The following is a 22,423-nucleotide window of genomic DNA, read 5'->3' as shown; positions in this document are numbered from 1 at the left end:
CACAAATCAGATAGTTATCCTCTATCCTGTGGAGAGGGGATAACTTCTTGTGTTGGGATGACCCATTTATGGAGCCATGTAAGCTCTATGCATTGCTATAGGCGCTAGCACAGGCAACTGCTATGAGCCTGAGCCTGTAAACTGGCCATTAATATTAGAAGAGTCCTCCGGTTCAATGATCTCAGAGATTGACACCGAATGAACCCTTATTAGAGCCCCAACCATCTCATGATTGGTGCTCCCCTGTATGGTAATTCTCCCCGTGACCCCGGAGGGCGGCATAAAATCACGTGACAGGCTTTCCGTGGATCAGTTTCAGTGTGAATCCACATTAGATGGGGAAATCCAGCGTTCGGAGTGACTTCCATCAGCGCTAGACTAGCCGGGGTCTCACTGCCAACCGCAGGGGTGTTTCTCTTGTAACGGTATAGAGAGTATACAGAGAATGGCGCGATCGAGGAAAAACATGCAGGGAAAGGGAATCCTGTGGATGGAAACAACTAGATACCAAAACGGGTCTGAGGAGGATGTCAGGAATCGTTCTGAGGAACGGACACTGCACAGTCAAGAGTAGCGAAAGAGCGCTGGCGCTCCAACTGATGTGTCCAAATGCACAACTCACCACTCCTTCGCACGGATGGGCTATAAGAGCAGACGACCAGTTCCAGCGCCATTGTGTCTAAGAGAAGCAGAAAGGCGAGACACCAGCGGGCAAAAGAGCGCAAAACTTGAATCACTGAGCAACGGAAAAACATCACCGGTCAGATGGAGCCAGATCTCTGTTGCCCCGTGCTGATGGGAGGTCGGGCTTTGGTGCAAGCAGCATGAATCGATGACCCCTTCCTGTCAGCTGGTGGGAACATGTCAGCACCGCCATCTAATCTGCAGCAACTCCAAGGAGCTTCCCGTCCGCAGGGGCCGATATTCATGCAGCACTATGTCATCATCTAGTGGAATCTATGTCACAAGAAATTACTGCAGTTCTGAAGGCCAAAGGAGGTCCAACGCTACTAGATGGGGGTCTACTAAAGTAGTGGCTATTCAGTGGATACATCCTAAGTCGCTGGCTCGGTCACTAACTTATAGCAACGCAGAAAGTAAAGGCTTTGTCTGTGCTTTTTAGAATCTGCCTGTATGTGATCTGCCGCAATGTGAAAGGTTGCAGTTAGTATCTGGCATGATCTACATCTACAGGGAGATAGAGGTACTAAGTGAGCGCAGTGATAAAAGTCTACTTGCTGGTCGGATCATAGCTTTTTCAGATGGTCATTCTGTGAGTATTCACCCACAGAGACACCTTTTCTACAAGGTCACACCGAAATTGAAGACACAAGTTGAATGAAGGCACTTATTCCACCCAAATACAGGGTGAAGCAAAAGTCTGGACACACATGTTTAACTGATGTAATAATGAGAAAATTGACTTCCAATATATGAAAGTATTAATTGGGAGGAAGGCTGCATTTATTGGTAGAGGAGAGGTTTCTGGTGGCCATTTTAGACTCTGCCATATTGAGTTCAGCTCCGGTTTTTCAAATTGGAAGCGGGGTCATGTGACATATCAGTCTTGGCTAGGATTTACTCTGAAAGACACTGGTTTTGCTCTATTTTTACTTGGTTAGGAGTTAAGTGAATGTAAAGCTGGTATTTTGTGTTTGCCATCCAGCACTTTTTTTCCATTGACGGATCACTTATTGGTGGGAAGTCCGTCCAGATGTTACAGGATACCGTATTCCCATCTATGCTCAATGAAAACAGTGAGTTCCCATATTCCTTTCCACAAGATGGCGCACTTCCATACTTTGCTGTGGCTGTATGTAGATGTGCAATTCCCTGGGCATAAGTTTGGGTGAGGAGGTTTGGCTGCCAAGGTCACCCGAATTAACGCCTTTGGACTTTTATCTCAGAGGTGATTTAAAGTCCCTTGTGTATGCGAAAAAAAAAATGCAATATGGTTCACCTGAAACTTCAAATTCTACATGGCTATGAAGACGTATCACCTGAGGTTCACCAGCATGTTCATAAAGACTGGATTAAACGTATAGCCATGTGCATCCGGCAGAGTGGTGGACACATCAAACACGTAACCACTTTGTGAAACTTTATCCTCACATAACTCCTAAACACGTAAAGATAGGGCAAAACTGACACTTCTAATGTGTTTCTGAGTCAATTCTAGCCAAGATTGATACATCACATGACCCCCTTCCCCTATTTGAAAATCCTGAGTTTTTAATTCAAAATGGTGATTTCAAAATGGCCACCAAAAATGTTTCTTACACCAGAAAATGCCGCCTTCTTCCCAATTAATACTTTCACATAGAAGTCAATTTTCTCATTATTACACCAGTTAGATGGGTGTGTCCAGACTTTTGCCTCATCCTCTACATATTGTGGGTTACCCTAATTACATTAAAAGGACCACCTAGTTAACGATAACATGTCTAGCACAAGATCCTTTTACAAGACCGCATGGTTCTTATATCAGAAATTGGAATGTAGCTTTAAATGTGAGCAGAGAAGAAAATCTAAAACTCCAAAGCAGTACAATACGGTATTTAAGAAGGTTCATACTGTGACATTTTGTAAAATGGTTGTTAAGAGTGAAGCATTTAAGGATTTTTAAGGGTTGGCAACACAGCTGGAGGATAAATAGGCACGAGAGGGGAGGAGAGGGGAGCGGGATTCTGGTTCCAAATTTTTTTTTTATAGACAGTAATCAAGTTCGTATTCCACAAAACAGAGAACACGATTGTGTTTCAAGAAATGTGATTTTATGAAAATGTTTCAATTACAATAAAAAAATGTGATTTGAATAATAGGTACAATGCAAATTCCATCCACATGACAACGAAACAATCTGCATCTGATGGTGGTTTATACTACACATGGCGAGGAGAGGGGAGAGGAACGTTGGCTTTTCTGCTACATCTTGAGCGACTTCGAACAATAAGCGCTAATTACATATTCATGTAATATGTTCATGTATTTCTGCCCAAATGAAGGTCTTCTTCAAAAACATTCCTTGGTACAATCTGAGAGGAAGAATTCAACAGCTGACAGATCCTACGTGGTGGAGTCAGCAGCGGGCATGGTTTGTCCCTTTATATACGTTATTAACGCAGCTGAATCCTGCAACACTTTCAAAAGGCAGCGAGCTGTGAAAGAACAGATCGCAGGAAGCCTGCATGCATGCAAAGACGAACTATTTGTGCCAGGACTGTGCCAACTACAAAACAGTTTTCACTATGCTTGGAATGGATATTACATTTAGGTTCCATGGAGCCACCGCTTATCATAGACATTTGGTTGATTTCAATGGAATGTTAGGGGTGCACATGAGGCTCCGAGTTTGGGTTTGGAGACCCGCGGTCAGGCCATCACACACCTCTGGACTCCATACGTAAAAAGGATGATACAAAAGACAATGTGGTTAGCCCCTTCGTTGGGTTCATCCAGCAGTCATCAAATGTCTTTGGGTAGATCCAAAAGGAGTTGTCTCAAGACGACAATCGCTTTTGTATATGATCATCATAAAAGGGCGGGGGGGGGGGGGGTTGGATGCCACCTCTGGGAACCAAAATGGAGAGACAATGTATAAATATAGGCTAAAACATTGTTACAATCATCACTAGAAATACTGATGGAAATAAGGAGTATGATCTAATTGGCAACAAGATCCATACAAGGAAAGAAAAATTCCCCCCTAATGTCTTCCAATGTTTCCTGGAACTAAATTACTGATGAGCAGCCTTAGGCTAGTTCATTAATAGTTGATCAACAGGGGTCCGCCCTTTGGAATCCCCGGCGATCGGCTGATTGAAAGGACAGTGGCGCTTGGAATGCTCTCACGTCATGTGACCAATGGACATGACATCACATGAGTGAGATCGAAACATAGCGCTCACCTGAGTGCTGCAGCCTTTTCAATTAGTAAATTGGCGGGGATCTCAAGCGATAAATGGACTCCAATCAACTATTGATGTCTGATCCTGAGGATAGGTCATCAGTCGTTTACTCCTGGAAAACCCTTTTAAAGCCCTTTCACACGGGCCAGTGATTTGGCAAGAACAGTTGTTAGCCCATCATGTGCCCGTCTGAATATGCTGGTGATCAGCGGATAAATGTGCAGTTTTTGTTCGTGGGCAGACAGGATCTTTCATGCTGGCACAAAAGCGGTCGCTCGTCGGCAGCACAGCAACCCCCACCCCACCCCACCCCCATGTAAAAGGGGATGTAAACTGCTGCCAAATGTAAACCCTATAGGGATGAATGATCATAGTAACAATCATCTATCCATGTAACAACAACTTAGCGAGTATCAATCAGCAGGCTGTTTGTTGACCGGAGTCCGTCACAATGGGTGAGAAACTTCGACCAAATGTAAATAAACTGCGGCTCATCCACTGGACTGAATGAAATAGTTACAAGACGTTTCAGCACTATCTGTGATGGCGCTAATGTATAGTGTACCCGGTTAACAGCCGATGGATTGTCTTGGCTCCATCTTGGCTCGTAAACAAAAGTTCCTTCCAAATTGTATTTTTCAGGAACTCAAAGATTAAATAAGAAGTTCACATTTTACCATAAGTGCAATCAGATTGTGTGCTGTTGGACCTAGATGTGTCACAAGGTCATTGCAAGACCATAGGGTCATTGATTATTATGTCAGAGGGCTTCCAGCTCCATTTCTGAATCGCAGGGTACGTGGACTTCTTTTTATGTCCGATTTATGGAACAATGGCAATAGCACCCATTTATTTGAATGGTGTATGCACATAAAAATCTAAAATTACAGCATGCCCCAGTCTTGTTAGTCTTGTCAGACTTTCAGAGAAGAATCGCACATGTCAATATACTGTGTTCAGCAAATAGGAGAGCACAGTCACAGGATGTCCCATGTGAGCTGCACCAGAGAATCTGGCGCATAACTTTTAAACCGCCCCTATGCAAGTGCCCTAAGGCCTGGTTCACAGGGGAAATTCTATGCAGAATCCGTTCAAATCTGCCCGCGGCTCCTAATCCTGGAATTAGCCAGCCATGTGGACGAGATTTTGCAAAAATCTCATCCACATGGGGCAGCCAATCCATCGTGGCAAAGCCGGGCAGAACCGGCGATTGACAGCCGCAGCAAGTCAATCCTTTTTTTTTTTTCCTTTGCGGCCTCACTCCACTCTATGGGGAGAGAAAGCCACAATGGAATGCCAGTGGCCGAACCGCTAAAAACCCACAGCAAAATGCCACTGGTTTTGAAGTTGCGGCTCTCCTACGGAAATCTTGCGGCTTTTCGGTGCAGCCGAGCCACGAGATTTCCGCGGGATTTCCTTCCCGTGGGAACCTAGCCTAATGCCTTTGTATTCATTCTCACTGGGCTGTGGCAATCTAAGCCGAGACATAAAAAGTCTTCAAAGTCCTTTGTTCCTGCACTATATGGAAACCAGGAAACTCCAAAAATGTTGAGTCGTTGTGTTTTCTTTCTGTATAACAAAAATTCCAGAGGGATAAAATGTAGTTTATCCAAACGACCACGGATGGTGCGCCGCGCCCGTTCAAAATGGTGCAAGAACAATTTCAACAATTTCCCCTCTTTATGTTATTCGCCTGCACATCAATATAACTGCAACCAGCAGAATAGGAGCTGTATGGGCTGAACCGGTGACCGGTGGATCATTTACCCAACTGCAAGCTGAGCGTGAAGATAAAATAGTCATTTCAGCACTTTGCTGAGTGCAGCCGACCATCTAATATACTTAAAGGGGTTTTCTGATATATAAACATTAAAAAAAAAAAAAGTTAGCGATTTCCATGCTGCTAGATATAAGACGGCTCCCACCCCTGACAACACAGAGGTCAATAGGAGGCAAAGTGAATGTTGGGCTCATGTGATGTTACTTTCTTGGAATGGACTAGATAAGTCGGGTTGGGTTAATATGTGATTGCCTTTACTCCGCACCCCACCATCCTGTGTACATTCATACAGTCTGGCTTGACAGGAGGCAGTCAACATGTGACCAGCTCTTCTCATAGTTCCCATGTGCATGCTGACCGCTGGGATTCTGGTGGGTTCTCCTCTATATAAACTATAGGGGAACCATTAGGATATTAGCCCTGATGATGAAGTGTCCAGTGTGGATGCCAGATGTGTATTCTGCTGTATCTGCTTGTTATGTTCAAAATAACTTAGTGAGTGTTTAAGTTTACTCACAACTTTCTTTCTAAATCTTTGAGAACTCCAGTGCCTCCCAGCCTTTCCCTGTTTGTGTACTCCAGCCACACATTGCAGCAGAGTTCTGACAACTATTATGGGAATAACAGTTTTTCTATAGCAACCAATCACAGCCCAGTTTTCAATTTCTAGTGCAAAAAACGAAGTGAAAGCTGTGATGTGATCAGTCGCTATGGACAAGAAAATTAGTTTTTCCTTATGACATTTTTCCTAAATTTGCCCCATTGTATCTGCGTGGTGCCCAACTTTCACCGCTGCCATGCAGGAGCTTTACAAATCAACCGTGTATGCACCGTCGATACACGATGCACTACGGAACGGCCCCGACACAGATGTAACTGCTGACGTCACGCGACTAGACTGGTTAAGATTCGCTCCATCACCCCGCTTTGTACACAGGACTTATGTACAGTAGTCACAAAACATGGCATCCCACAGTCGGCAGCAGGATCGTGTGACTATGGAGACATTAAATTCCTAATGCTCTAACAAGTTAAGACGAGTGTCAGTAATAAGGTCTAACTCCTAAAACCTCTTAAAAATGAGGTCTATGCTACAGAGGAAGTCACTAATCTTTGGGTTTGCTTCACTACCACCAAGCATCCACAGCTCATATCTGGGTCACATACAGATAGGTCTATGTAGATGGAGGCAAAGTCCAGTTAGTCCAACATGTTCCAAAAATTTACCATTTACAGGGTCGAACCTCATAGGATACTCTGTTGACTATAGAGATGGAGGAGAGGGTTGGCTGCATTTGACATTTTGGTTCAATGAATGAACAATCATATGAAAGTTCATTTGTGTGAAAAGGTCTTTTATCTAGCGATAGTTTGTCCTTCGCCTGGTGTCGGTAAACATGAATGGTCCATTTGAACAACTATAAATACCAATATGGACAAAAATATGTGCGGCTCCATGGATGGAACAACTGTTCACCAGACGAACATTCATTCAATGGTTGTTCTTCCATCAACCAACGTCTATCTAATGGGCATGTCCACCTTAACATAGAGGTAAGCGAATCATTGCCAATCCATCCAAGAGTCTGATTATAAATAACAATAGATCTACTCTCTGGTGATCAAAATGGTGAGTTCATATAGGAGATACAATACCTCCAATAACACCTCTGGATGTATCAATAAGCTGGAGCACCGGAACCTTCTTGGTGTCCCAAACTGTACACCAGACAAGGATCAGCTAAGGTGCCCATATACTCATTAGACTAAACGCAATGAAAATGGAAGATTTCAACCAAAGTGGTTGTTCATTGGGTGAAATTTAATAATAAACTATCAATTCAGGTGACCGTTGACCCACTGTCATCGTTTGGAGAGTCTGGAAACTTTTCATCCCATAGTTTGACAAAAAAAAAAAAGTGATTGATCCTTCCTTGAAGGAATGTTTCCAGAAAGTTCTTTCACCCATCACCCAGTGTCACTGAACATATATGGCCAGGCTGAACGACAAACAGCCAATATGGACAAAAATGTGTATTGCTGCATCTGCAAAATGATCGATGATCAACCAGTTGCTCAGTGATTGTTTGGCCATCAACCTGCTTCTATCTAATGAATATGGCCACCTTAATACGTAACTCATGCCCCTTTGTTTTGGGTAAAGCAACCATTTAAAACGTACAAAAATAAAAACTGTACAATAAAACGGGCTCCAATGAAGTTGCTCTATTATACCCCGATTCCCCCACATTATACAATCCTCTACCGAAAAGCCCAAATCAGCTGTGACTCAACCACAGTACCAAAAGCAACACCTTCGTCAGTCTTCATAGAGCAGCTTGAGGTTTTATAAAGACGGGAGGGGAGAAAAGTCAAGACAAAATGACGTAAAACCATGAACGTTAGAGAAACGGTGACAGTGTCAGTTATTAACATCATAACACCTTCATGTGCAAGGAGATAAATCCTTAAGAGCCGTTTGACACAAGTTGTTCCAGTTCCATCGTTTTCCCAAGTGCATCAAGATCAGTGCAGGAAACGAAGAGCTTAGAAAGCAGGTTGGTCCGTGGTAGGTAGTGTCAGTAGACCACAGTATGGTTTATTTCAAAAAAAGTTTAGTTACAGCAGAACTCAGCACTTGGTCCACAGAAATGTAACAGGATTGTAACATTTGTGGAAATGTGTCCCGTAAAAATGGTTGATATTTTGTACTGTACCAGACCGAGCTCGTGTGACTCCCTGCCATCATGGAAGTGATGAACTCAATGCATAAAATAAATCACATACAAATGCTCTTGATACAATGAGGAATATTACAAAATTCACATTTACAAATATAATGAACAAGTTGTCCTCTGTCTACAAACAGGGTTTGAGTCCCCAAATAAACCACAGTCCTCAAAAAGCCATCCAATCAGCAAAATCCATTCATATCGGTAGAGTTGAAACTGGCATAGCCTGGGCTCATCTGCTGCAAAGCTGGAATTCGAGATTCCAATGGGTTTTCAGGTTTAGGAGAGGTAACCTGACTCCTCTTTCTCAACATCTGTCCAATGCCCATCATAGGAAACCGACCACGGCTTCGTACAGAATTTGGGCTTCCCAAGTTGTTGGATATATTGTTGTTACAAGATGGAGAATGGGGAGAATGGGGAGAAGTTGGGGACATGGATTCCGAGCTAGATGGGCTACTTTTGTCCTCGTAGATGAAAGAAGAAAGAGTAGAATGAGCCTTCACGGGAGTTGTGTTGTCAAACTGAAAAATGGGGGACAAAATTCTTTCATTGGAATGGCGTGGGGAGAAGGAAGGCGGGGAATCAATGACACGATACTGGTGAGATGGAGACAATTCTATTTGGTCTTCTCTGTTCACGGACTCAAAAGAACGTACGACATTCAGATGAGGTTCCCTCATGCGGACGCCCATGTTCATGTTCACAGTTTCTTGGGAGTGGGAGTCTTGACGCCTCATGATTTTAGGTGTTCTTGGATCTGGACTTTGCAATTCCAAGTATTCCAAAGAACAAGAGGTGACGCAGGCTGGCTTGTTTAATCTGACTTCATGGAAAGGGCTTAACCTAGTGATGGATTCTGCAAAAAAAAGGAATAGAGCATTAGTTGTTTCAAAATGGGACGTTCTTACATAGCTAATTGCTAGACATTAGTGCTAGATGTACATCTTCTTTAACCACCATCTCCTCCTAGATGAGTAAAGAGGAAAACTCGGGACACATCCGTTTAACCGATGACCTTGACGGCCATTCTACCAGATAAGGTGCAACTGACACTTCCAGTGTGTTTCTGAGTAGATTCTAGCCAAGACTGATATATCACATGACCCCCTAGTATTTAAAAAACCTGAGACGAATTCAATATGGCGAAGTTCAAAATGGCCACCAAAAAGGTTTTTCTCCACCAAAAATTGCGGCTTCAATTACTTTCATATATTGGAAGTCAATTTTCTCATTATTACGCCATTAAAATGGTGTCTCCAGACTTTATATCTTTTACCTCACCCTGTATAATGGTAACTTACTTGGAAATATCAACCACATTGTGAATACTGTAGAGCGGTAGCCACTTTTTGAGCCTTCAGTTTATGAGGCATGCCCACTATTGTCCTTCCTGCTATCTATATCCTCAGTCACTACTGAGATGAATGGATGGATGGATGCCAGTTTCCCATATATGGTAGAACACGCATTGGTGTATGTTTATTCAAGCATGAAATGTATCAATGTTTACATGTAAAGTGAAAAGGCCTTCAGCTCGGATTTTGCGTGCCACTGAGCCATCAGCCTGGGAAAATAATTCAATCAACATATAATTGCTTAATTACATAAAGAGGATAATTGCTTACAGAAACCCACCCACGTATCATATTCATATCGCTGGTTACATAATGATATGTTTTAGGATTTTGACTTTATTATGCAAAATAGAATATAAAACATTTAAAGTCAACATTTATCTCAAAATCAAAGGACTATTTTAATAGAGAGACAACGGGGCTTATTTACTATACGTTAGTATTCAATATATGTTTTTAGATACTTTGACAGGTCTGGGGAAAAGGGGCGTGGCCTAAATTACATCCAAAATTGTGTCTAATTTCGACTGAATAGACTTCATCTAAATCTGATAGATCTGTCATTCAGTGATGAATCTGGTGCATTTTAAGACGGTCTAGTCTTAGTTTGCACGGTCTAATTTTTAGACAGTATTAGTGAATAAGTCCCAATGTGTGTCGGTATCAGAGCTAAATTAGCTAGTTAGCAAAATAGGAGTATTGGAAGAACATTTAAAGTTGTACATAGACCACCCATAGCCATCAGTCCGAGGCTCGTTTGGCCGACAGCCATGTATTCGGACTCCCCCGTAGACATGAGCACTCAGTTTGGTTTAGTGTTGTTTTTTTTCAATAGGCAGAAGGACATAAGGACATTTTTACGCACAACGACTGTTGGGCATTTAAGTCTCCAAGAACGGTACCAACAGCTAGGAGCGATCATCGTTCAGTGAATGGAGGTGGAGCGGGCCAGAGATCTCTTCCAGCAGTCCGTCTCAATTCACAGGCAACAGGTAGGTCATAAAGGGTAGGGCTGATAGTTGGCCCGTGTGAAAGTACTCCAAGAATGAACTGGGCCATTGAATTTCAATGCTTTTGTTCTAGAGGAGATAAGATGTCTGACAGAAGCTTATCTCCCTAGAACAAAAAGGCCTGAAATCCAATTGCCCAATTCATTCTTATCTGCAGATGTTGCGGAGGAAGAATCAGGAGCCCCCCCCCCCCCCTATACATTAGATCAGTGGCGTACAAAGAAGAGAGGGGGCCCCATAGCAAAGCTCAAAATAGGACTCTTATTAAAAGGTGTTGGATTTGGGCACCCAGGACAGAAGGGTCTGGTGTCTGCTTTCCTTTTGAACCGCTTTCCATCACTCTTAAGACAATTCACAATTCCTTTGTTTTTGAACAATACAGTTCCTTTGAAGAATGGATTCCTACACTGGTCCCAGCCAACCACTAGAAAAGGGGTGGGACCAAACCCTTCTAGGCTCCTCTCTTCATGGGCCCCATCGCAGCGTATAGTCTCTCTCTATGGAACGTACGTCCTTGCTTTAGAGGATTGACCAGCCATCTAATGTATATGGCCACTCTTAGGCTTGAGCTAGACAAGTCCTTCTGCACATGTATATACAATAGTGGCGGCCCATTAGAATAGGACATCGACAGAGCGGCCACATAGCTTCCACTAACTTTAATGGATGGTTAAAAAGAGCTAATCAAATCCCATAAATGCATTTAGTGCAATATACAGTATCAACAGTGGGCTCACCCGAGCGTCCACTGCATATGTACTATGTAGTTAAATCCATAACGGCGTGGGAAATAGGGGAACAATTCTACTTCCCTGCAGTGCACATTTTTGAACATATCCAATAGAAGCCTAAAACATACCTTGGGAGCATTATTGAAGCGCCCCCTCCCCATCCCCCACCTTCCCCCACATAAAAAGTAATAAAAAAAAAGAACTACTTAAAAGGAGTTGAAAAAGTTGGAGATTTTTCAAAATGGACCAGGGTTCCCAGATTGTCTGATCACAGGGTATGATGTAGCTGGGACCCACAGCAATCAGCTGTAGTCAGAGACTTCAGTAGCACGTGTTAAATTTTCCTGCAGCGCCTCCAGAGGATTAACGAAGCATTACACAATTTCCATTCAAATGACTGGACTGTCCATGTAATGCAAGGATTTGATAGTCCTCCAAAGAGGAGTCCCAGAATTTAACACTTTAAGGTTTATCATGATGCTGCAGGCTTTAGACCTTACCCCGCTCAGACTTTGAGGACTTCCTCTCCTTGGCGGCAGGCTTGGAGTTATGGCCTTGGGTAATGGCACAAGGGGGCTGCCTGTGGGATGGGGAGCATTTCTCCATCTTCTTTTGGCCGCAGCGCTGTTCTCCTCGTTTTTCTGAATCTTTAGGTTTTCTCTCCTGTTGAATAGAATCACATATCTCAGACATCGCAGGTCAGGAAGTCAACCAGTCATTATATTAGCCAGGTTTTATCTTTAGGGGGCAACATTTTTATATAAAAAGGGGTTTTACCACTAAACACATTTATTCCCTATCGGGAGGAACTCTGATCGCTGGGGATTAGACTGCTGGGACCTCCAGCAATCCCACGACCAGAGCAAATGAATACCCCATGTGAACTCGCTGGTGCGCATATTTGTTTGACCGCTACTCCATTCACTACTATGGGATAGATTGCTGAGGGCATTGATCTCCACCTGTCTCATAGACGTGAATGGAGCAGCAGTAGAGCATGCACACCACCAACCCGTTAACATGGAGCATTTGAGTGCATCAGTCTAAGGTTCGCCGAAGGTCCTCGCAGTCAGCCCCCAGCGATTAGATCTAGTCCAGTCTAGTTATAAACTATTGATGGTCTGCCCTCAGGATAGGTCATAAATAGTAGATCGAGTGTCTGCTGCATGGGACATTCATCAATAAGTTGTTTTCTAGGCCTGTGTGTATGTACACGGAGCGGATTTTTGCAGGAAGAAGACAGCTCCGTTTCCGCTGCAGTGGCCAGGCTTGGTATTGCAGGCATTGAAGTGAATGGCAACTTTGCCTGTAATACCAGGCCTGGCCACTGCAATGGGAACGGAGCTGTCTGCTTCCTGCAGAAATCAGCTCAGTACAGGAGTCCACAGCTGATCAGAGGGAGTCCCAGGAGCCAGATACATGCAAATCTACTATTGATGAACTGCCCTGAGGATAGATCATTAATTATTTACAAGTAGACAACCCCTTTAATGGGAAAACCCCTTTAATATATCAAAGTCTTGTCCATTCTGGTCATGTTATTAACTATTTAAGTGTGGGAAAAACAAATGTGTTTGCCATCACAATGCCTCACTGTTTGTCACCCAGCTTTCCTAGAAACCTGAATGATAATTCTAGTTAATTATACAACAATATAGGAGTCAGGAGGTCGGATTGTAACCGGCGGCGCAAATGGAGACGCCAAGTGGGATTTTTGTGGCGTTTTATTATATTTTTGAGACAGGTTTTTAAGGCTTTTTAACAGTGTGACCAAAAACAGTGACTTGCCAAGTAAGTGCGTGTTTACAGGGACAAGTGGGATATCGGTCTGAGCCCCTTAGATTGATACTGCACTTGTAAACCCGGCTCACATCGCCCGGCTGCACTCCACTTGCACCTTCTCATAAAATGTTGGAATGTCAAGAATCTTTGTCTCTTTCTTGTAAGTTGGCCCTTTCGTGGTTTTAGTTCTTCCACTGAACCTCAAGTTCGAAGGGACCTTCCAATATTATTTGTGCCATTTCTTGTTTTCTGTAGACAATGTCACATGCAGACAGTAAGGCACACGGGCGTCCTATAGAGCCCATAGGGGTGTATGGGGCCCTACTGCACATCTATATGCTTCCAGTGTCATAGAGAGATATATATACACCGCTTCCGGATGAATCCACTAATCAACACTACTGTGGCTTGCTCCATCCAACTCACTGGAAGCACTGGCCTAACTATAGGGGATGCAGGGGATGCGGTTGCACCTGGGCCCAGGAGCCTTAGGGGGCCCATAAGGCCTCTCTTCTCCATATAGGGAGCCCAGTACTATGAATAAAGCATTAGAGTTGGGGGCCCTGTTACAGGTTTTGCATTGGGGCCCAGAAGCTTCAAGTTATGCCTCTGCATTAAGGGGTTAAAAGAAGATAAACCTTTGCACGTGGGCCCCTGAGCCTTTAGGTATGCCCCTGACTGGAAGTATTACTATATTGCAATACAGCACAATATGGCAGCACAAGTCGTGGCCATGGCTCCATAGTGTAGAGCTGCCAGGACTCTGTACTTCCCGCTGCTCAGGGATCCAATTTTTACGCCCTTTTGCCCACTGGCATCTCAACTTTGTTTCTCTTAGACACAATGGCGCTGGAACTGGTCGTCTGCTGTTATACCATCCGAGCTAAGAAACGGCGAGTTGTGCGTTCGGACATATTAGTTGGAGCACAAGCGTTGTATTCAGCTGACTGTGCAGCCTGTTGGTCAGAACGATTCCTGACATCCTCCTCCGACCCCTTTCAGTGATGAGTTGTTTCCTTCCCCAGGATCTCCTTTCGCTGGATGTTTTCCTTGATCGCGCCATTCTCTGTATACTCTCCACACCGTTACATGAAGAACCCCCTTGTGGTTGGCAGTGACATCCTGGCCCTGGCTAGTCTAGCACCGATGACCGGCCTCGTTGGAAGTCGCTCCGATCGCTGGATTTCCCCATCTAATGTGGATTCACACTGAAACTGATCCGCGGAAAACTTGTCACGTGATTTTATGCTGCACTTCGGGGTCACAGGGAGAATTACCATACAGGGGAGCGCCAATCATGAGGGGGCCGGGGGCTAATAAAGGGACTGTTCGGTGTACATGAACAGTTCTTCACAATTTTCACAATTTCTGCTTACTGGTCTTGAACAGAAATCGGATCTTATGCTGCTCACAGTTGCAGGTTTCGTTACAGTGTATCAGATCCTACTTTTGTAAGCTGTGCATCTGACATGATCACAGAGTTCTCTGTCTCGGAATGTAAACCACATTCACTGACAGCTTGCAGAGATTTTGAAAATGGAGACAAATTGATAAAAGTTCTGCAACTTTCCAATATACTTTTTTGTTTCGAACTGCATGTCAGTCTGACAGTCTTTGTTCTTTTCCCATGTGCTGCAATGGGTTAATCCTCGCACTGCTGGCTGAGGAGGGCGGATGCGCCGTTCCCTTGTATCACTCGCCCGGCACATCCTCCACTTTCATTCCTTTAGAAAGCAGAATCCTAGGAGGAGTTTCCGATGGTCTTTTCCCTTTTCGTTGAGCAGGAAGCGACTGCCCTGACCGCTGCGGAGACGCTCCATCCGGCAGGCCTCGGCCGCATGTCATCGCCTCACTATTGTACAGCATCCTGAGCGTGAACCGCGTCTGCTTGGGGGTTCAACGTCTACATAATGGGGGCTGCAATACTAGGCATCTACAAAAGGCGCTTCCTTTACCTGTTCCCAAACACCGTGGTCGCTGCGACTGCCTCACATCTTAGCGGCTTTCCTATTGTTTTCCCAAGTGCGATGCTTTCTAACATCCTCCATGTATATAGCGCCAGCACATTCCGCAGCGCTGCACAGTAACGGGAGGCAGTTTTACCAATACCTTGTACATTAAGGCTGGGTACATATGGGACTGAAATTCTGCGGAAATCTAGCGGAATGACCGCACGGAAATACCGTGAGATCTCCACGGGAGAGACGCAGCTTCAAAACCCACGGCCGTTCCCCGCTTCACCGCCTGCATTCCGCTGCGGCCATCTCTCCCCATAGAGCGGCCGCTGCGGAAATAGGGAAAGAATTGACATGCCGCGTCTTTGAATTTCGCACAGCATGTCAATTTCAGCGCGGCTTGGCCGAGCGTGGGGACAAGATTTTTGCAAATCGTCAACTTTGCGGCTAATCCCGGGATTAAAGATGCAGGTGGAATTTCTGTGCAGAAAGTCTGCATGGAAATTCCACGCCAATGTAACCACGTGTGAACCCAGCTTAATGCTTCTGCGTCATCTATCTGCCCCCCCATACCTCTCGCCCCCCCCCCCCTCCCATGGCGTGCTTCTCATCATTTGCTTTGCATTCTAGGAAAAAAAAAAAAAGCGCATGCGGCTTGCGGGACGCACCTCGTAGGAGTTCTTGTTCGACTTGTACTTTTCGAACGCGTGCATCTGGTTCTTGTGGCAAACGTTGTCATTAATGTCGGGTTTCTGCATGAGAAAGAACAGATGTTAATTACAGAGCGCTGCAGATAACAGAACAGCAGCATCGGGGCTTGTAAATCATCCTTCCCGTAATCCCCCCATCTCCTCCAAAGACCCTTTCCCCCCCTCCTTAAAGCATAAAGCCAGACGGCAAGTTAGACCTACCCTCAAAGTGATCAAGTAACGCTCCAGTTTTCGGTTTAGCAGGAAGTAGACCGCGAGGGTATGACACGCGCGGTTGGAGAGAATGACGTTGATGACATCACTGTGCTTATAACCGAGCTTCTCCGACATGTGGCGGATCACGCTCTGACTCAAGTCTTCAAGATGGATCCTGGAGGGAAGAAAGACACTGGACGTTAGTGGCTGTTCCAAGGATGAATATGCCGTAGACTTGACTCGTTTTTGTTCGCAGACTTCAAAGTTTTCAATGGGATTTGCCAAGTTAGGGTCATGTTCATGCTAGACACGGGTCCTGTGGTTTGTATTATGGTTTGATGAGATATGCTGAAAACAAGCTTTACTTTAGACACCTAGAGGCTCATTTACACACAAAGACAATCTTTCAAAACATTGAAAGATTGACAGTTCCAGCGATCATTTTGCATAAAGTGCTAATGGACACTAATGCCCATTAGCACTTTATTAGCTTCATTTGCGTGTAAATGAGCCTCCAGGAGCTGCTTGCAGAGCACAGCAGGTGGTCTGAGCTCTACAATCAGCTCCTTTGTTCTCCATGGGCTGTCAGCTGAATACAATGTAATCAGCAGCTCCCGTGCGGAACACAGTGTGCAGTCTGTTTTATCTACTCTCAGGCTGAAGGATGGATTTTAGGCTCACCTTAAAATCAGTCGAAGAGTGAGCGATGGTAGCATTAACACACAACAATTATCACTCATATGCCATCGATTGAACAACTTTTGAGCGATAATTGTTGCGTGTAAATGGGGTTTAAGACAGGCAAAGTAATGATACATTCTTGTTCACGGCCTCGGAGTGTTCCAATTAGACTAATCTCCTTAAGAAGCAGATGTGTTCCTGACCAGCATGTGTGATACTCAACACTTCTCCCTACTGGGTTGTCTATGCATGGCCAGCCTGAGCTACGGCACAGGGTGCCGGCCACCAGCTTGTAAGTGGGGCACCCGGCAGATGTTGGTTGCAGCGATCGTCCCTTTTGCGTCCGCCTGGCCAGATGATATTTTTTTCAAAAGAAAGCAACACTTTCTTCTAAATATCCAAGCATGCGCACAATTTTCTAAAAGAGGAGGCGCCACTCGATCAGTGTATTAATGTGCAGAGCTTGGTTCTGGTATGGTATTTATTTACGGACTTCTGCTTGGTTCTGGTATGGTATTTATTTACTGAGCTGTTCTGGGTTTGCTGCACTTGCAGAGTACAGGCAGTACTAACAGTGCTATATGTATTTGTTTTTTCTTAAGATGTGGAGGGGCAAAAAAATCTGCTAAAGTGCCATCTGACTAATGCCAGGCACTGTATATATGTTACAGATCACATCCATCTAAAATCGCTAAATTCCCAATAACTAGTTTACACTTTAAATGGGTCACCAGTCAAAGAAATATTGCCCTATTATGGCACATGGATGTCAAGGCGAATCTTCCCCTCCATCTGCCAGAATGAAGAGCGTGCCCACAGGTTGTATGAAGGGTCCTTCGTGCGGACGGCTGGCCTAGAATACTACATTCCTGTTGCAGCTTGGGAAATCTATGCCTGGATGTAGCGGGGATATAATTGGCATATAAATGGCATCGAAGGGTCTTGGGTGTTAAATAAACCTCAATATCATAAAACATTGCTTGTTCTGGAGGGGAAAAAAGTCCTCGCAGCATTAAGGCCGCCCGCTGATCCCATTTACACAGCCATTAAAGGCATAGCGCCGCGCTCGCCCCAGAAGGAGCTTTCATGCCACCGAGTACACAAGCTGCACTTGAAGGGATCCTTGTAGGCGACTGCTGATTATTACAGCTTTGTCTGCATGTAAATACAATTACCCCCTCGGTGACCACAGGAGGCCTTCAAGGGATCCTGTTGGAGGTTTATCTATTGTCTCGCAGGAGCTGCCAGAATCACATTCAGAGAAGTCATCACTAGTGGCTACAATGTAGCGGTACGGTCACGTTCACATGGCAGTACTCGCTGCGGATCGGACGTGGGATCCGCACCCGTTTTGCAGCAAAGTCCACATTCAAAAGTGTCCCATTAAGTTAAAGGGAAATCCAGTTGGACCTTACTCTTTTTTTTTTTTGCGCATGTGAAAAACGAATTGTCCACGGACTGATAAAAACAGTCGAACTGCAATCCGAAATTGCATCCATCCGGTATAAATCCGGGAAATCACCGGTATAAATACGCCACACGGGGCGCCACAGTGCAGATATGGAACATTTTTGAATTTGGCCCAACTGCTATGGATATGGCGATGTGTTATCTGCAGGTTTACAGGAGCCCCTCCTGCATCGCCGCTCCTCATGAAGCACAAGGGGTTAACTCCGACCTCTGCTACATCTGTATCCGCTGCTACTTCATTAGACGAGCAGCGCTTTCCGTGCAGCAGAACCTTTCACGTGTTTAGAAGTGGAATTTCTAATGATCGCTTCTGGAGCTTAATTAGTCTTTTCCCGATCCGCCTCATTGACCAGCGAGATGCAGAACAATGGAGCGCCGGGGTCCGCGGACGCGCCTCGCTCTACATTACAGCGCAGCCGTTTAGAAACGTTCGTTTTATTTCCAAATTGTTTGATACAATGAAACCTGGAAAAGGAGGAGAATTTTAGGTCGGAACTACGAGAAAACCGCGGTCGCATCTGGAAGACTCCACGAAACGAAGACGTGGCCGCAACACTGAGGCGTAAACGTTATCGGAAGAGACGTCATAGATTGGTGCATTTAAAGGGTTAAGACGTGATCAGAAGTCACATTGATTACGGCTGTTGCAGGCGGGTGTCAGCTGTCAAAGACAGCCAGCACCCGCATTGTGTGCAGCAGGATCGGCTCCTGATCTCGCTCCGAACCTCTATGATGTAAGTATACGTCCTAGAGCATTAAGGGGTTAAAGGTAGTTTGTGGATGCAGATTATACATCAGGGGGTCCAACCTGCGGCACACGATGGCTATGAATGTGGCCCAGCACAAAGGGGAAGCTGAGAGGAGGCCGTAGGCGGTACCTGGCAGCGGCAGGCTTACGGTCGCAGACAGCCTCATACAGACGAGGCGGCAGCGGGCAGCACCTGCAGCTCTGTGACTGTCTGAATCACTCCGGCTGCGGTGGCATTTATCCTTCCAGTCCTGACCCCCCTATGCAGTAAGGAGGTGAGGCCGACGCGGCGTGGCCCTTCCCTGGGACCGTGGCCGTGAGCTGCATGTGAGCCTGGATAGGTTCCTGTGCCCAGGCTTGCATGCAGAGGCAGTCTGCAGTCCGTATGGCCTGGCGGTGGGGTTGGTGGAGGACCGAAGGACGATAGAGGACAGTGGATTGGGATAACTATGTGAGGACTTCTGCTTATCTGTGGTTATTTGGGACCTTTTGCTTCCGTTACTGTATCTAATGGGCGGCCCAAGACAACTCCTCTCCCAATGTGGACCAGAGAAGCCAAGAAGGTTGGACACTTGTTATACATCACATGTTCTATACAGTCAGACGGACAGTTTGGTGATCTACCTGTTCGGATAGGTGTGAATTCCTTTCCCATGAGAGCTGTCGTTTAACCATCGATTTGCCAGTGCTTGCTGGATGTTGGGTCTTTTCAGTGGATCCGGTTCCAGCAGAGACCGAAGGAAATTAATAGCAGCTGAAATACAAAACAATCGTGTTACAGAAGCTTCTAGAATACAGCGAATACAGCGAGTACAGCGAGTACAGCGAGTACAGCGAATACAGTGAATACAGCGAGTACAGCGAGTACAGCGAATACAGCGAATACAGCGAGTACAGCCGTCACCCAAACTGGGAGGTTCTATATGTGGTCAGAATTAAGAAAAAGATGGTTGATTTGATGTCAGGTATATCTGAACGGCCGCTTTATTAGACCCCCGCATTAGATCTGTTTTGGTCTTCAGAACCGCAGCAGTTTATCGCGGCGTAGATCCCACTCAGTGATGAAATGGTTCTGCAGGAATATCGGCCCCTGCGGACAGGAAGCTTCTTGTAGTTGCTGCAGATTAGATGGCGGTGCTGATATGTTCTGACCGGCTGACAGGAATGGGTCAGCGATTCATGCTGCTTGTGCCAAATTCTGACCTCCCATCAGTACGAAGACACAGAAATCTGGATCCATCTGACCAGGAGATGTTTTTCCGCTGCTCAGTAATACAAGTTTTGCGCTCTTTTGCCCGCTGGAGTCTCGTCTTTGTTTCTCTTGGACACAATGGCGCTGGAACTGGTTGTCTGTTGTTATAGCCCATCTGTGTTAAGGAACGGCGAGTTGGGTATTCAGACACGCAAGTTGGAACAGCTGTGTTTTATTTTCTTGCTCTTGACTGTGCAGTACCTGTTGGTCAGGATGATTCCTGACATCCTCCTCTGACCCCTTTCTGTAATAAGTTGTTTCCATCCACAGGAACCTCGTTATGCTGGATGTTTTCCTCAAATCACACAACTCTCAGTATTCTCTCCGCACCGTAAACCCCCCCCCCCCCCCCACGGTTGGCAGTGAGACCCCAGCTAGTCCAGCACTGATGACCGGCCTCGTTGGAAGTCGCTCCGATCGCTTTAGATTTTCTCATCTAATGTGGATTCACACTGAAATTGATCCACGGAAAACTTGTCACGTGATTTTTCGCCGCACTCCGGGGTCACGGGGGGAATTACCATACAGGGGAGCACCATGAAAGTGTGGGGGGCTCTAATAAAGCAGCCATACAGAGTATATCACTCCAACCACATAAGAAAGTTTCCATCATCACTCATAATGTGCAAAAACTGTTCACAAAATCTGCAGCATAAAAGCTTTTTTTATCTACAATCAATTCTATAACTCCTACTTTTTGCTGTTGAATGCAATCTACTGTTCACAGTTATCAGCTGTTTTAGCAGAGAGACTGGCTGTGGAGTTCTTTAACAAAAGCAATCTCAGCTCAACAAGTCTTCTCTGTACCCCATTAGGACATAAACATTGTCGATGGGCATCTTATTCAGGACGGCAGTGACTTCACTTAAATGGCCACATGTAATACCACATTCCGCCTGTAGTGGCAGCGGTGTGGTCTACGATGACACAGCCCTCTTTAACAAACAAGGTCACATGAAATCTAAACTGTTTTTGGATTGTCCCCCTCTGATCTCCTTGTTCTACGAAAGCTAATCCCAAAATATTCCCAAAGTACATTAATTAATATTTTTAGTCATTTTAACATTTTCTATAATTATTTGCCACAAATTACAAAACCAAATCTACAGCAGAAAACCGAATAGAAGTACTGGAAGATTTTCTAGACGTGCAGGGAGGGCATTCATCTGAAAATGCTAAAAGTCTCGGCTCACCAGCCAGCGGCTCTACAGAATGGGCAACGCGGGCGTTTTCACACAAAACACTGAGATTGCAGAACGGCTAATTTTCCTTTCTTGAAGTATTAAAGCCATTATAGAAAGTGTGGAGCAACATGTGAGCGCTGCCCGGCGCCGGCGGATGAATGGCCCACGAGATGCGGAATGACTTACCAGGAGAGAGGTGGGAGGGCAGCGGATTCATGGCTTTGTCCACCATCTTCTGATACAAAGCTCGCAGGCTAAAGGGCTCCACGGTGAAGGGCAGCGTGCCAGTCAGCATGGCATACATATTAATGCCACTTAAAAAGAAAAATAGTGAGCGTCAGTTTAAGACGGAGGATGGCTAGATACACCGCTTGTCATTAATAGCCCACCGAGGACTTGGTCCCTTGACGCCATGGTGGAACTGGCTTGGGATTCATGCCACCTTGTTGTTAGTACTTTGGTCTGGTGGCATTTTCAGATGACACATGCAGTCCTGGGACACAAATGTATCCAGAGACTGGAGGGGGGAGAAGTTATATTACTTAGTGCCATCCTTTCCCATGTTCCACCACCATTTCTCCAGGGATCGGAGAGGGGGAGTGTTGCATTACCCGCTGCTATCCTTTTCCCAGTTCTACTGCTGATCTGCCTGTTCTTGGAAGTCCATTGTGGTGTTCCAACATGACCACCACGCTCTTGATATACAGCATGCATCAGTAGTCAGACAGTACTGCTTCCTAATTGGCCAGCACTGCTCACTTAAGCAGCGCTGGCCAATCAGAGCCGTGTAAAAGGTCTTAGACTACATATGTATTACCAGTGTTCATCGGGCAGTCTAAGAATCACCCTGACCATCTTAGAGGGGCACTAGGTGGATCGCCAGCTGAACCGGGAAGAGGATGGCATTAAGTTTTAAAACTCTCCTCC

The 22,423-nt window shown here is 45.3% G+C and overlaps 1 protein-coding gene across 1 annotated transcript in view; it reads right to left on the bottom strand.

Moving 5' to 3' along the window:
- Positions 1 to 7,899: 7,899 nt before the first annotated feature.
- HUNK (hormonally up-regulated Neu-associated kinase) overlaps positions 7,900 to 22,423 on the bottom strand; it is a 73,688-nt gene continuing 59,164 nt past the window's right edge. Inside the window, exons 6-11 of the mRNA XM_066599069.1 lie at positions 21,683 to 21,810; positions 19,685 to 19,814; positions 16,168 to 16,336; positions 15,925 to 16,008; positions 12,020 to 12,182; positions 7,900 to 9,279 (exon numbers count right to left, since the gene is read on the bottom strand). Of these exons, the coding sequence (XP_066455166.1) occupies positions 8,603 to 9,279; positions 12,020 to 12,182; positions 15,925 to 16,008; positions 16,168 to 16,336; positions 19,685 to 19,814; positions 21,683 to 21,810 (1,351 nt within the window). The 3' untranslated portion in view covers positions 7,900 to 8,602. The remainder of the gene's footprint in view (positions 9,280 to 12,019; positions 12,183 to 15,924; positions 16,009 to 16,167; positions 16,337 to 19,684; positions 19,815 to 21,682; positions 21,811 to 22,423) is intronic.

This window comes from Eleutherodactylus coqui, chromosome 4 (genome assembly GCF_035609145.1).
Source record: "Eleutherodactylus coqui strain aEleCoq1 chromosome 4, aEleCoq1.hap1, whole genome shotgun sequence".
Classification (NCBI taxonomy): Eukaryota; Metazoa; Chordata; class Amphibia; order Anura; family Eleutherodactylidae; genus Eleutherodactylus; species Eleutherodactylus coqui.
The sequence above is the reverse complement of the archived record's forward strand: the minus strand, read 5'-3'. Positions and strand labels throughout refer to the sequence as shown.